The 16,447-nt window shown below is 44.2% G+C and overlaps 1 protein-coding gene and 1 pseudogene across 1 annotated transcript in view; both read right to left on the reverse strand.

Moving 5' to 3' along the window:
- Positions 1–3,301: 3,301 nt before the first annotated feature.
- Positions 3,302–16,447, reverse strand: part of Prkar2a (protein kinase cAMP-dependent type II regulatory subunit alpha) — a 69,740-nt gene continuing 56,594 nt past the window's right edge. The window contains exons 9-11 of the mRNA XM_041677020.1: positions 13,922–13,987; positions 7,839–7,980; positions 3,302–6,699 (exon numbers count right to left, since the gene is read on the reverse strand). Of these exons, the coding sequence (XP_041532954.1) occupies positions 6,566–6,699; positions 7,839–7,980; positions 13,922–13,987 (342 nt within the window). The 3' untranslated portion in view covers positions 3,302–6,565. The remainder of the gene's footprint in view (positions 6,700–7,838; positions 7,981–13,921; positions 13,988–16,447) is intronic.
- On the reverse strand, positions 8,655–8,743 carry LOC121464591 (annotated as a pseudogene).

Genomic DNA, 16,447 nt, shown 5'->3' on the forward strand with positions numbered 1-16,447 from the left:
AGGTTCATGAGCTGGTGACAGCACACATACGCGCGTGCACACACATGCACACACATGCACAACCCAGAATGAAGGAGTAAAGGTCAGATGACAATCCCTAGGAAAAGGTTCTTTCCCCTCTGCCATGTGTTTTCTGAGGATCCAATTCAGTTCATCAGGTCTGATGGCAAGTGCCCTTACCCACTGAACCATCTTGGTGGGCCTGAGCCTGCCCCTCCCTGTAAGGTTTAGTGAGACTAGCTTTATTTGGTTTCCAGTTCTAAGGCTCACTGTATGCCAGGGAGTGGGGGCAAAACATTCCAGTCTTGAACTGAGCACTAGAAAAAACATATCTGCCCCTGGACCCTAACCAAACCCTAGCTGGTAGGGGAGGGTCTTCAGCAAAGTCAGGAGCATAATGGATGCAGGCTCTCTCATAATCTGTCACTTCCACAGAGGGACAACCTGAGCCCCAGCACAAGAATTTCAATCTGCTCTCTGGGTATTCTCCCACCAGGACCTCTCAGCGTAACGGAACCATCTTGAGTCCCAAGATTGGGATGATGCCTTAAACGCCAAGGTCTGTGGACACTCAGGTCTGTCCCCACTCAGCTGTGCCGTCAAGGCTGCGGTTGCCTGGGGAACTGTCCTTCATTTGGGATTTGGGCGGAGACGTGGAGGCTGATGGGGATTTGGAGCTTGGGACTAGCTATAGTTCTAAGGTCGGAGGCCAGGAGCCCGAGGCAGCCCAGGGATAGGCTGGCCCCTGCTGACCGAAGTGGCAAACTGCAGCACTGTTGCTGACTTCCCTAATGGGATCAAGGTCACAAAAACAGACACCAGCAGGAAAACTGATTCTTGCCACTGGTTTAACAGAAGGCACCTAGGCCAAAAATACATCTCTGGCCAAGCTTTCTCATGTTTTATATGACATGAAATGAGTATTTGTTTGTTTTTTGAGACAGGGTTTTACTGTAGCTTTGGAGCCTGTCCTGGAACTCCTTCGGTAGATCAGGCTGGCCTTGAATTCAGAGACCCGCCTGCCTCTGCCTCCCAAGTGCTGGGATTACATTTCTAAGGGGTCCCAGTCTCTCACCAAAATAAACTTTTCTTTTTCCTCTCCCAGGAGGCATCTGTAGCCAGAGTCATGTGACGTGAGGGAGAAAGGGCACTGTGTGCTTTGTTTAGAAAGAGGCAAGAGGAGACAGTGAAAGCACCCACTAGCTTCATGGCCCAAGGCAGTAGACTCTAAAAGCAGCATCCTTAAAATGGAAGGCCACAGTTGCTGTCCTCAGGAGCCCAAAAATACAGGCAGTGAGCTCCATCAGCACCAGTAGAAAGGGCTACAATCCCCTGGTGCAGGCAGTACTGGTGCTGGAATCCCAAGGGCTGAAAGGGTTAAGGACACTCACAACTGGTCATCAGGATTTGTCCCATCAACCAATGTATGGTGTCACACATACCTGACATTTCAACCCAGATTTTGGTAATTCAGACCTGAATATTCATTATGTCCCTAATGGTCCTATTTTATCTTCATATTCAAAAATGCTATAGCTATAAAACTAAGTAACTCATTAATGATTACTGAGAAGACAGTGAAATTTGATGGGATAAATTTTTAGCCTCTTGGTTCAACATCCTAACACAGAAATCCGTCTTCACATGACCTGTCCCCTTCAGGGCTGAGACTGATGAGACACCGACATCACCACCCAAACCACAAAGATAAAATATTTATTTTTCATAAGATTTTTGTTTTTGGGAATTTCACATCATGAACTTTGATCACACCTCCCTGTCCTCCCAGGTCTGCCCCCTACCTTTGTGACCACCCAAAATTAAAAAAAAAGGTTTTTTTTGGTTTTTTTGGTTTTTCGAGACAGGGTTTCTCTGTGGCTTTGGAGTCTGTCCTGGAACTAGCTCTATAGACCAGGCTGGTCTCGAACTCACAGAGATCCGCCTGCTTCTGCCTCCCAAGTGCTGGGATTAAAGGCGTGCGCCACCATCGCCCGGCTTTAAAAAAAAAGTTTTAAGACAGTTTCTTTGTGTAGCCCTGGCTATTCTAGAACTAGCTCTATAGACCAGGCTGGCCTCAAACTCCATCTGCCTCTGCTTCCCAAACATTGGGATTAGGGGCAATGTGCTACCTTTTTTTTTTTTTTTTTTTTTTTTTTTTTTTTTGAGACAAGAGTTTCTCTGTGTAACAGCCCTGGCTGTCCTGGAACTAGCTCTTGTAAACCAGGCTGGCCTCAAACTCACAAAGATCCGCCTGTCTCTGCCTCCCAAGTGCTGGGATTAAAGGTGTGTGCCACCATCACCTGCCTTACCGTTTACCCTTTCAAGCCTTGAAACACGGCATTTTGGCTTGTAGAGGGTCAGCATCGGTTTCTCGGGACCTACATAGGTGATTCGAGCGATAGGTGTCCAGTTACTCGGCCTTTTGGTCAGGCATCTCTGTCCAATGAAGATATCGCTAGCTTGCTTTGTTCTCTGGGAAAGACCCTGGAAACACAGCAGGCTGTCCCCCTTACTAGTCTAGCTATAGTAGTGCGAAGAAGCGAGATCCTGGCAGACAGGAAAGGATTTCCATCATCACTGTTCTCTTTCTGGCACGGGCACAACGGGTACCCTTGCTCTTGTCTACAGCAATATACCATGCTGTGACGGTTTACTGTGTCTGCTTGACTGGGTTATGGGATATTTGGTCAACTATTATTACGGGTGTTCTCATGAGTATTTTACATGAGATTGACATTTTACTTGGCTAACCTAATGTGGTTAGGCCCTTTCTGACCAGTTCAGTTAGAAGGCCTGAGTAAAAAGGGGCTGGGCAAGGGATGCAGCTCAGTGGTAGAGCATTTTCCCAACAGGACAAGCTCTGGCTTTGCATCAGGACACAACTTTCCTTTGGGCCTTGACAGGGCACATGCCTTTCGTCCTGTCAGCCTCCCACTGAGACTTCAGCTTCTCATAGCTTGAGCCTGCTGACTTTTAGACGGGAGCCATAGCGAGGCTGTCCTCGTTCTCAGGCCTGACTTCAGACCGGAGCTAAGCCTCATACTTCCCTGGGACTCCGGATTGCTGACTCAGCCTGCAGGTCTGCAGATTTGCCTCAATAATCACATGACCAAGCCTTCAGAATACACCTCAGAATCCTTCTCTCCTTACCCACCCCCTTCCATAGCGACTGTTTCTGTGTAGAACCTAAGTACTGCAAATCTAGGTCTTCTCCCTAATCCATCCCAGCAATGTATCTGCAAGATAAATGCTGAGATGGCTTGGGACCCTTAAAAGAGAAGACAAATATATAACACAAGACTACATGATTTGTCAGCCTTTATTAATCAAGAGTGAAGCCGAGCCCTAGAGTTTCCTTTAAAAACAAAACAAAAAACCCCTCAACCTTGTTTATAGCAAACAATGATTAATTCTCAGTAACTTTTAATTTTATATTCAACACCATAGATCAAAAATTGTTTGCTTTCCAATCATATATATTATTTTGAGATTAAAACACAAGTGTAAACAGGTTAAAATAAGATTCACCCCAACAATTTAAAAAATAATTCCAATTGAAAGACATTTTAAACAACATGTATAGAACTCAGGACCAAAAGATGACCTTAGAATGTATTTACCTCTGAGGTAGCACAATAATGCTTAGTTGGATTTTTTTATTACAATGAATTAAAAACAAAACAACAAAACCCAAGGAATCTAACCTTTGCTCAAGGTGGGCTAAATGGTTTTCTGCAAATCCCCCATGAGGTGAGCGACAGTTTTCATTCTTTTTTTAAGTATAAAGATAGCCCTGCAGTGTGTAATAGGAAACCCCTGGGAAGGCTGCTTCCCATAAAATAGACATTAGAATCACGGAGGAACGTCAGCAGTCAAGACAGGAGGAATAAGAGGTAATCGTAGTGAAAATCAAAACTCAGAACTTGGCGAGATTGGCTTACAAATGTGTATCAAAAACAAAAATTTCAGTATCAACTGACCAAGAAAGATAAAAGATGACATTCATGGGTCCTTTTCTTTCTCTGTGCAAAATGCTTTCATCTTTTAAAAACGAAGGCTGTGATATGCCATAAAACACTGTGTGCCCAGGCACCAGGGTGCCAGCAGCACCTAACGGCTCCACCGTCACGAGCAGAGAATCTGGACCTGTCCAGCTGGAGAACTCTTTTCTTTTAGCCACTTTGCTGCTGAATTTGCTCGCTATACTGCTCAATGCTGATTTCTGAGACTCTGTATCAGGGACACAGAATTCTTTATGAAAACGATGAAGTCAGAGGACAAGAACACAAAAGTCCGTCCTGCAAAGAATTTAATTGAGAGAAGAGTGAGAGGGCAGAGCTGGGCACAGAAAGGAGAAAATCCTGCAGTTGGACCTCCAGGCTGTGAGGACTATTCTCTATCAGCCTAAGTCCACAGCAAAGCCAGGGAAGAGGGGAGAGCTCTAATCCTCAGAAGTGTGCACTAACAGAGGGGACACCCTGCCCTATGGGGCTCAACTGTCGGCAGTAGGGGTTGCTGGCATGAGAACACTGTGACCTTGAGTCTCTGAGCGGCAGAGAACTGGAACACTGTCGGTCCTGGCACTGTGGTAGCAGCTATGTCTCTCGTGGCTCCCACTAGTTCCTTGACTAGAGGAATCTCTCCCAGGCCCCCAACACAGGGGTCACACTGCAGAGAGGGTTCCATCAGTAATTACAGCAGAACTTATACCTGATGACGTCTAATCTGTAAGGGAGCAGGAGGGTGACAAGGGGTACTCTGAAGATTAGACAGGGATGTGAGGGCAGCCTGTAGGAATATCTTCGGCATGAGATTCACAGCCAGCCCTAACTCATGCTGGCATGGAGGCTGAGGTGGGGTTTCAGAGTCCTTCTAAGGTCTGAGGGCTGGGCTTTTGGGCTGCTCCTGGAGCCCAATGCACCTCTTACCTTGGCAAGAATCAGGTATTATTCAGTCAAAGTACAAGGTCTGATTTATTTAAGAAAGCAATACCGTAGAAAAGGACCTTAGGAAAATTTGGGATCACAAAGGTTTTCCAGTGCTAGCTGCCTGCTTTGGAGTAGCAGTTACAACCGAACAATTCCTAGAGCTGTAGCAGCTCCTAGGGCAGTCTGCAGAGCCTGCTTTACTCCATGGGACACAGAAAATGTGAGTAATTACCAAAATGGTGGTGACTCATCTATTCTGGACATTTCTTGGCTCCAGTGACCACGGCAGAAGCTGAGAGAGACAGAAAGGCCTTCACAGTAAGTCAATGTTTATAAATGGTACCCTTTCTTCCTGTGGTTGTTATGGTGTTGGACAGCAAACCCAGGGCCTTGCACATGCTACATAAGTGTTCTGCCACTGAGCCTTGCCCACCCCTGTCCCAGTGATACCAAGTTTTGGAAAGAGAGATTTAGGACAAATGTCTGAGTCAGTTAGTTGACAAACTACATGTATAGGAATATGTCCAAGGTGAATCCCCTAAATAGAGAAATAATTTCCTTAAAAAAAAGTTAGCTTCTTAAGAGTTTAAAAGTTGATGCTCACTAGCCAAGCTATGCAGCAATGCTGGAAGGAGCTGGAAAAGGTTCTCTGCGCAGCACAACCTGCTGTCAGTGCAGCAATGCCACCAAGACATGGCAAGGGTTGCTCAGGGAACACTCAGGTCAGGTAACCTGATAACACCTCCAGACCCTGTCCTTGTAGGAGCACCACGCTCTAAGCAGCTGAGCTAACCAACTCCCATTTGCCCCACAGAAATGGACAATTTGTTAATGCAAATTGCACAGAGGTTAGAAAAAGACAAAACAAAACTTACTAAAAACAAACAGCAAATCCCTAACCCAGCTAACCTTTCCTGGCTCTTTACGGCTGGAAACAGTGCTGAGCCCGTTTCCTGCTAATGTGAATCTAAGCCATCAGTCTGCTCTGCATGGACCTGCTGGGCCTTCAACAGGCCTTTTTCTGGGCATCACTATGGTCTTGGACACAACTCTATGGTGTGCAGCTGCTGGCAGACAGTACAGGGCCACTGGGGCACAAGGCTCCATTATAATTGCCACCATTTTCCACTGGGAAAGCAAAAGCAGCAATTGTGAACACACTGTGGACTTTCTCAGACAAACGAGGAGATAGAAGGCTGTACCAATCCCTCTCTTGAGAAGGACTACGGCGGTGTCTACAGTTATTCAACAGGTTTCTGCAGACCTTAGGGTAACTTTCAGAAGCAAACATTAGCAGCAAGGAGGAAAGGAGGATGTTTACACTTTGGACTTTGTATCAGGCACTTAAATTGCTGGAGAGACATGCCATTCTGAACCAAAAATGTGAAAACTGGGTTGAAGGAATCGTTACATAAGTGGTCTAATGATGGGCTTTCAGAAGCAAAGTGGAGGTGTGGGTGGAGCCTCTGTCCATCTTTCAGTGCTGACTTTCAAGATTTCTAAATGCCTTTAACCACAGCAATGGCAGCAGCCGTGACAGCAGCAGGACCGGTTCTGTCGTGTCTGTTTTCTGTGTGTTCTGTGGCTGACTGGAAGGTTTTGGTGTCACACTGAGAAGGCTCTGACATTCACCGCATCTACTGCCCAGGATCCATCAGATCTAAGTTGGAGCCAAACATCTTCACCAACTGCTCCTCATAGTGTGAGATGTTCCTCTTCATGATGTCCATGCACGGTCCCAGAAGCCTCTCAAATGCTTGAACATCCATAACTGCATTGTTTAAAAAAAAAAAAAGAGGAGTGGGAGAGAATGATTTTCTTGCATTACTACTTACTCATGTTACAGAAGAGTAAATGTTAGGGTACGGGGAATGTTTCTGTAGGAACACAGCAGCACCCGCCTGTCCTATTCCTCCACAGACCTGTATGCCTGTCTTCCTCAGGATTGCTCACTGTTCAGAACTGATTGCTAGGGTGCTGGGGTAAAACTTATGGCACAGCATGTGCTGAGAATGTACAATGTTCTAAAGTTCAATGCCCAACACCCCACCACCACCAAAAATACCTTTGCTCTAAGAATTCACTTAAACCAACTACTCAGATCTAGATCTAAATGAGTCAGCAGAGTAAGTCAAGTCTTGCTAAAAGGAAAAACCTAAAGATCCTGTATATCAGAAAAAATTAGTAATGCACAAAGAATTTTCTTTTCATTTTAAAGTTTTTATTAGCACATGAATCACACATAATGGTTTTTATTTTTTATTTATTTATTTATTTTTGGTTTTTTTGAGACAGGGTTTCTCTGTGGCTTTGGAGCCTGTCCTGGAACTAGCTCTATAGACCAGGCTGGTCACGAACTCACAGAGATCCACCTGCCTCTGCCTCCTGAGTGCTGGGATTAAAGGCGTGCGCCACCACCGCCCGGCCATAATGGTTTCTATTATGGCACTTCATACATGCATATAATTTTGATCATAATGGTTTCTATTTTTTTTTTCCCCGAGACAGGGTTTCTCTGTGGTTTTGGAGCCTGTCCTGGAAATAGCTCTGTAGACCAGGCTGGTCTCGAACTCAGAGATCCGCCTGCCTCTGCCTCCCGAGTGCTGGGATTAAAGGCGTGTGCCACCACCGCCCGGCAATGGTTTCTATTATGGCACTTCATACATGCATATAATTTTGATCATAGTCACCCATCCCATCTCTTGCCCCACTCCTGCCCACTCCCTCCTATTCCCACCCATCTTCCCTCTTGCTCTTCTAATTTCATGTCTTTTGTTGGGGGTAGGAGGAAGTAAAAGTTTAATTAGCGTTACGTTGTAGGCAACTTATCAGTGGCTACCCTATGAAGAAACTATTACCTGTCTAAGGTTGGGGAGGGGCTTGTGAGGTCTCAGAAAGAATTTTTCTTACCTAAGCATTTGACATCTCCAACCGCATAGGCAGAAGCAGCTCTGGGTTTATTGGTGACCAGTGCGAGCTCTCCAAAGTACTGCCCCTTATGGCAGTGGGCAATCTCAACTTCCTGGTTCCCACCGTTCTTGTTCGATTTAGTCTACAACAGGTAAAGAATAGGATCCAGGCTGATTCTAGGATCACAGCTGTGCCCAGCTGCACACACTCAAATTCCTTTCTCAAAGTTCAACAAAATCACTGAGAAATTCCCTCTGTAGAAACTCTGAACTGCATCCTGTCAACTCAGCAGACAAGTCTCCGCGGTCTGGCACAACTGGAGGCTTGTCTTCCTCGCACGCCACCTAAGCCACCTAAGCCCTAACACACTTCCGACAATGGTGAACAGGAGCCGCTCCCCTAACACACTTCCGACAATGGTTAACAGGAGCCGCTCAAGCCTAGCATTGTCTGTGGAGATGACAAATTGTTCTGGGAGATGTGACCGAAGCCCAGGTGATTCTTCCTAGGAATGAACTCTTCTATTAGTGACGAGCCAGAGCACAAGACTGTGAGTTGATTAGATTCTGTCTTGTATTGTTCATTACAGTCATATTTCTTTTCTTTTTTTTTGGTATTGTACCTTTACATATTAATTTTTTAAATTTTATCTTTAAAAATACTGTCCTTTTTCATTTAACATACCAATCCTAGTTCCCATTCCTTCCTGTCCTCCCATTCCCTTCACCCTCCCCCACATCCCCATCCACTTCTCAAAGAGGGTAAAGCACATTGCTTTGAGGAAGGACCAAGGCCCTCCTCCCTACCTTATCTATAAAAAATATGGAACACTTCACGAATTTGCATGCCATCCTCATACTCTCTGTATGTTCCAATTTTAGTGTATGTGCTGCCGAAGCAAGCACGTGGTGGTTTTTTTTTTTAAATATTTCCTTTTCTTTCTTTCTTTTAGATTTATTTATTATACATACAGTGTTCTGCCTGCATGTATACAGGCCAGAAGAGGGTACCAGATTTCATTATGGATGGTTGTGAGCCACCATGTGGTTGCTGGGAATTGAACTCGGGACTTTTGGAAGAGCAGTCAGTACTCTTAACCACTGAGCCATCTCTCCAGCCCCGTTTCTTTTAAAGCACTATTTGCACCTCCATTCTTAAGAACTATGTTCTTTAAACATATGTGCTATATTTCATTTACTTACTACCCTGGGTTTTTTATTTCTTACAATCCATCCACTAAGTCAGTCAGTAACAACAAATTATGAGAATCAGTCTCATTCTCTAAGAACCACTAATCTTTTAGGGAGAAAGATAGTGCCCCCACTTTTGCTTTTGTGATAGTCTTACTTCATAGCTTCTGGCTAGCCCAGAACTATTCTGTAGACCAGTCTGAGCCTGCCTCTGCCTCCTGAGTGCTAGGATTACAGGTGTCTGCTACCATGACTGACTAATCCTTTTTTTTCTTAGTTTTTAAAATTTTTATTTATTCTTATTTTATATATAAGGGCTCTGCATGCACACCTGCAGGCCAGAAGAGGGCAACAGATCTTATTTACAGATGGTTGTGAGCCACCATGTGGGTGCTGGGAACTGAACTCATGACCTCTAGAAGAGCAGCAGAGCCACCTCTCCAGCTCCCTTTGTTATTTTTTTAAAGATATGTTCCCCCCAGCACTCAGGAGACAGAGACACGTGAATCTCAATGAGTTCAAGGCCAGCCTGGTCTACAGAGCAATTTTACTGTGTTAAAAGTTAAAGCCTTCCTTTTTGTTTAAACAGAAAAGGGGTAATGGTTTAGGAGTTCCTTCTGTTTGTGTGTTGCTTTCATTGGTTAATGAATAAAGAAACTGCCTTGGCCTAGTTGATAGGGCAAAACTTAGGTAGGCAGAGAAAACAACTGAATGCTGGGAGGAAGAAGGGCAGAGTCAGAGAAGCCATGGATCCTCTGCCTGAGATGGACACTGGTTAGAATCTCCAGTAAGCCACTGCCACGTGGTGATACACAGATTAATGGAGCTGGGTTAAACTAATATGTAAGAGTTAGCCAATAAGAAGTTAGAGCTAATGGCCAAGCAGTGTGTTAATTAATACAGTTTCTGTGTGGTTATTTCGGGTGAAACAAGCACGGGGGTGGGGTGGGGGGAGACAAACAAGGGGCCCTCTCCTTATAGCAATTGGCGCCCAGAGTTTCAGGACAGCCAAGACTGTTACACAGAGAAACCCTATCCTGAAAAACCAAACAAACAAAGATTTTCCCCCCAGTTTTTGAAAGCATTTTATTTTCATGTGTGTGTGTGATATGCATGTGTGTCTATATGCCATGTAGGTTCAGGTGTCCATGAGGTCCAGAGAGGGTGCCAGATATCTTGGAGCTGGAGTTACAGAAGTTATGAGCCATCCCAACGTGGGTTCTGGGAGCTAAACTTGGGTTCTCGGGAAAAGCAGTATATGCTCTTTAACTGCTGTGCCACCTCGCTGGCCCCTTAACTGGTGTGTGTCGTGTTGTGTGTTTACTTCCTGATTTTCTGTGTGAACCTGCTGGCCTCTATGTGTGCTTGTGCAGGTGCCTATGGAGTCCAGATGGGAGTGTCAGATCCCCTGGAACTGTTGTTTCAGGTGACATCCACCTGTATGCATGCTGAGAACTAAACCTGGGAATTTCCTCAGCAAAAACCAGTTCCTTAAAAAACAGGTTTCTCTGGGTAGCCCTGGTTGTCCTGGAACTAGCTCTGTAGACCGGGTTGGCCTTGGACTCACAGAGATCCACCTGCCTCTGCCTCCAGAGTGTTGGGATTGAAGGTGCACGCCACCACTGCCTGGTAGAATTTTTTTAAAATGTTACTTTATGTTTTTCCTGCATGCGTGTCTGTGTACTACTTGGCTACCTGCTACCCTTGGGGGCTGGGAGAGTGTCAGATCCCATAGAACTGGAGTTACAGGCAGTTGTGAGTAGCTGCATGGGTGCTGGGAATGAAACTATGTCCTCTGAACAGCAGCCAGTGCTTCTAACTGCTGATCTATCCCTCCAGCCCTCAAGGGAATTTTCTAGTATTTCACCTCTATTTCTGAGTATGTGAAGGTATGTGTGTTCCTCGGTATGCAGCCCATGAAAGCAGGAAGAGAGTACCTGCTGTCGTCTTCTGTCATTATTACCTATTCCTCTGCTGAAGCACGGCTTTCCCCAGCATCCAGGGCTTAATTATTCCCAAGGTTGGAGGCCAACAAGCCTCAAGAGATCCTCCTATCTCCACCTACCTTGGAGCTGGGGCTACAAGCACTTCAGAGGATGTTTGGCTTATGTGGGTGCTGGGATTCAATCTGGTCCCTATGATTGTAGAGCAAGTACTCTTAATTCTTGAGCTATTTCTCTGGCCCCAATTCATTCTTGAAACATGTTCTGCTATCATTTGTTTCTGTTTGTTTGAACGTGTGTGGGCATGCACATGCCACGGCCCTGGTGTGGCAGTCTGAGGATACTTTGTAAGGATCACTTCTCTCTTTACACCATGTGAATTCTGGGAATCAAATTCAGGTTATCAGACTTTAGAACAATCACCTTTATCCAATAAATTGTCTTGCTGGGCCTTCTTTGTTGGTAGTATTATTGTTTTTCTTTTTTTAAAAAAAATATTTATTTTGTATACAATATTCTGTCTGTGTGTATACCTGCAGGCCAGAAGAGGGCACCAGACCTCATTACAGATGGTTGTGAGCCACCATGTGGTTGCTGGGATTGAACTCAGGACCTTTAGAAGAGCAGACAATGCTCTTAACCACTGAGCCATTTCTCTAGCCCAGTATTATTGCTTTTCAAAAGACTGTATCTTAAATTATGTGTACGTGGGCTTGTGCAAATGAATGTAGGTGCCAAGAGAGTTCAGAAAGTGGTCAGATTCCCTGGAGTTGTTGTGAGCCATCCTATGTGGTGTTGGGAATCAAACTCAGATCCTGTGCAAAAGTAGCAAGCTTAACTGCAAAGCCCATCTCCCTAGGCCTATCTTCTTTATTATCTGCAAATGGAAGTTAAAAACTGGCACTCTAAGTTTAGCCTCCTCACCCTCCACACCTGCCTTGACCTATCAGCTCTATTTGAAGCTGCTCTGCTGCTCCACGTGAACCAATGCAATCTTTTACTTTTTTTTTTTTTCTTTCAAGACAGGGTTTCTCTGTGTAACAGCCCTGGCAATCCTGGAACTAGCTCTTGTAGACCAGGCTGACCTCAAACTCACAGAGATCCACTTGCCCCTGCCTCCTGAGTGCTGGGATTAAAGGTGTGCACCACCACCACCCAGCTTTTCTTCTTTTTGAGACAGAGTGTCTGTCATGTAGCCAAAGCTGGCTTCAAACTCTTTATGTAGTTGAGGAAGACTTTGAACCTCTGATTGTCCTGCTCCCACCTCATAAGCACTGGGATTAAAGGAATGCTCCACACCCAGCTTCTGTTTCTAACTTTTGAAGCATCCTTTGGCACTGTAGAAATATTTGTGCCTCCTCAATCCATTCTCCTGGACAGCACTTACTGCACCATCACACACAAAAGCTCCCTTACAACGCAGGTCTATGGCAGAGCCCAAGACTTTGCATTTCTGATAAACTCTCTGACTCCCCCGGTACTACTCATCAAACACTATACTATGATGACAGATAGTGCCAGTGAACATTTGAGAAATGTACAAATATGAATTAGCAGTTTAAAAGCTGCAACTGAAAGAACACAAACACTTCAAACTACTGTTCTATGTGAAACAATAGCTCTATTTAAAAACCTTACTGTGTTGCAGTATTATTATTGCATGTGTACAGGTTCCACAGTGCACAAGTGGGGATCAGAGTTGGTACTTTCTTTCCAACAAAAAAGTGGATCAAACTCAGAATACTAAGTCAACTCAACAGCCTGACAGCTCTAATTTTAAGATTTATTATATAGTGTTTTGCCTACATGCATGCCTGAACACCAGAAGAGGGCACCAGATCTCATTATAGATGGTTGTGAGCCACCATGTGGTTGCTGCGAACTGAACTCATGACCTCTGGAAGAGCAGTCAGTGTTCTTAACCTCTGAGCCATCTCTCCAGCTTCTGACACCTCTATTTTAAATTAAGAATCAATCTACCATTTAGACAGTAATAAATGTAAGTGGTTTGTTTTTCATGTTTTTAATTGGAAATTTTGTATATTGCACAATTTCAAGCTGGGCAGTAATAAGAGCACTGCCTTCAGTTCTTTCTGCTGTCTTGAGGTAGGATTTTACTTACAGTCTAGACTATTCTCGAATTCATCATCTTCCTACCTCCATATCTTCCCTGACAATAGTTTAAACCTTTACTAAATATATTTTTAATAGATTTCATACTAGATTTAGTGTATACATATATAAGTACTAAATATATATACTATATACATATATACACACTAAATATACATGTAACTTACTATTTCAACAAATTTATATTCTTAAAAAAATTAATGTTTGAGTATGATAGATTGAATGTTAAGAATTTTTCCTCCCAGGCTGGGGATGTAGCTCAGCTCTAGAATGCTTGCCTACAATTCATGGAGTCCTTGGTTTTATCCACAACATCAGATATAATTGGGCATGGTGGCACATGCCTACAATCATAGGCTTATGTCTATTTATGTCTATAATCTTAACAAAGGTAGAGTCAAGTTTTCACAAGTTCAAAGTCACCCTCAGTTATATACATAGTCAAATTTGAAGTCAGCCAGCCTGGACTACATAAAATTATCTCAAAAAAAAAAAAAAGGAGGAGGAGGAGGAGATTTTCCCACATATAGGTCATCAATTATCAACATCTTTCTACCCTCAAATACCATAATAGGAATATGATGAAGACTTCCTCTAGCAACATCCTAAAAACAAGGATGCTTTCTTCATATCCCACCTCCTATATACCTATTATATAACGTTCCTATACTCATTAGGGTTTTTATATTTTTCTTATTTATTCCTGGCAGTCACCCCGGGTAGCACAATGATGGCTTTAGACTCTAAAGCACTGGCCATATTGTATAAAGTGAACACTTACTGTGGGGACACCTGGCACAGCACCACCCGTACTCACCTTGCTTTTAATCAAGATGCTCACTTCCCCGGACTCTATAATATAAAAGCTGTCAGCCTTGTCACCCTGAAAAAGAAGAACTTATGTCAGAGTCACAAACAGCAGTGATGACTGTGAGCACCTCAGGTTTTTATCTCCAACTCAACAAGCAGATTGATGGATCAAACTCAGAATACTAAGTCAACTCAACAGCCTGACAGCTCTAATTTTAAGATTTATTATATAGTGTTTTGCCTACATGCATGCCTGAACACCAGAAGAGGGCACCTAATCTAATCTAATAAAATAATCTAATAAATTCATAGTAAATTAGAGGATCCTGATGACTAAGACATTAACCCAATTATGACTGACACATGTCCCACCTCTTAGTCTTTATATTTACCTCCAGGAATGTGACCAGGTTACCAACTACACATCATTGTTGTTCTGACTGGCGATGTTGCTGTGCTGAAACCCTTTTCAGGGACCAGTAAACAATACTGCAAATGTGTCAAGTAACTCCTGGAGTGTGAGGTTGTGGTAGTCTGAATGTAACTGGCCCTCATAAGCTCATAGGGAGTGACACTATTGGGACTACTGAGGTCTCTTTTGCTTAAGCTTTGCTCAGTGTTATAGACCACTTCTTGTTGCCTATAAGATGTAGGACTCTCAGCTACTTCACCAGCACCATGTCTGCCTGTTTATCACCACGCTCTCTGCCTTGAAGATAATTGATTGAACCTCTGAATCATAAGCGAGCCACCCCAATTAAATATTTTCCTTTATAAGAGTTGCCATGGGGCTGGAGAGATGGCTCAGAGGTTAAGAGCATTGACTGCTCTTCCAGAGGTCCTGAGTTCAATTCCCAGCAACCCACATGGTGGCTCACAGCCATCTGTAATGAGATCTGGCGCCCTCTCCTGGCCTGCAGGCATACATGGAGGCTGAACACTGTGTACATAATAAATAAATCTTTAAAAAAAAAAAAAAGAGTTGCCATGGTCATGCTGTCTCTTCACAACAATAGAGCATAGACTAAGACAGAGGTCTAGGAATAATCTTGATCAATAAACACAATCCTCAAGAAGAGACTGAGGAGGAAGCTCAAGCATTGAGCATTACAAGTCAGGTACAAGGACCTGAGTTCAATCCTTAGAACCTATGTCGGAGGTAGGAGGAGCCAGAAGTGGTGATGCACACACGAAAGCCAGTGCTGGTGAGGCAGACACAGGCAGATCCCTGGGGCTTGCTGCCAGCCAGCCAGCCAACCTATTCAGCAAGTTACAGGCCAGTCAGAGGCCTTGTTTTGTTTTGTTTTGTTTTTGAGACAGGTTTCCCTGTGCAGCCCTGGATGTCCTGAAACTTGCTTTGTAGAGTCCAAGCTGGCCTCGAATTCAGAGATCTGCCTGCCTCTGCCTTCTGAGTGTTGGAATTAAAGACATGTGTCACCACATTCAGGGAGACCTTGGTACTATTTGTTGTTGTTATTTTTTTCTTTAAAGTAGATTGAGTATTAGGAATGAGACTTGAGGTTGTCCACCCCCTTCCCCCATAAACACAGAGAGAATAGCATGGATCTATGTGGACAGCTCTGCCTTGATTCAGTAGGTGCTTTGACACCATCTTTGTAAGCTTTAGGCTTTCCCTTTGCTTGGCTTACTATTAAACTACCTGGCTAAATAAGCCAGGTAATTCAACAAATAATGTACTATGTTCTCACTGTGTGCAGACATTGTCCCAGGGGCATGGCTAAAACAAACAAACCAAGAAATATGATAACCAGTAAATTATACAGCTGTGTTAGAGGATGGCAGTGCTACAGGAAAAGAACAGAGCAGGACCACAGGCTCTCAAATGCTGGTAGAGGGACCGGCTACTGCATATAACACAGCTTCAGCATGAATGGTGGAATCTGAGCGAAAGCTAGAAGAAGCAAGACTAGGGCAAACAGATAAGGGAGAAGAGCTTCAGGCTTCTTTCACTTTCTCCTCCCTCACAATTAAGGTCTGGAACAAATCACAGATCACCCAGTAGCAATCATGTGCTACATAGGTTGGTTGTTTGGAGACCAGTCTGGTTATACAGATCATTAGCTAGTCTCAAACTTTCAACTCTCCTTCCTCTTTCTCCCCCGTGCACTACCACACACTCATCTTGGTGTGTATTAGACAAGACTTCAAACCTCAACTGGGACCACACAGTTGAGGATGACTTGTCTGAGTTAATCTAGTCCCAGGCCAGGTTTGATGGCTCATGCCTATAATCACAGCACTCAGACAGCTGAGGCAGAAAAATTGTTCTGAGTTTGAGGACAACTTAGGTTACAGAGCAAGGCCCTTGTCAAAAATTATGGTTTGGATGTAAATGTCTCCCAAAGGCTCACATGTTTGAACACTTGGCTCCCAACTGGTGACACTTTCTTGGGAAGTTACCCATCCTTTGGAATGTGGGGCCTACCCACATAGGAGTGGGCCTGTGAGAGTTACAGCCTAGCCCTTCTCCCCATTTGTTCCTTGATTACTGTCATTACTGTGAGGGGCCAGC

Source organism: Microtus oregoni, unplaced genomic scaffold (assembly GCF_018167655.1).
Source record: "Microtus oregoni isolate MIOR12 unplaced genomic scaffold, Mior012 000028F_ref0000031, whole genome shotgun sequence".
Taxonomy (NCBI): Eukaryota; Metazoa; Chordata; class Mammalia; order Rodentia; family Cricetidae; genus Microtus; species Microtus oregoni.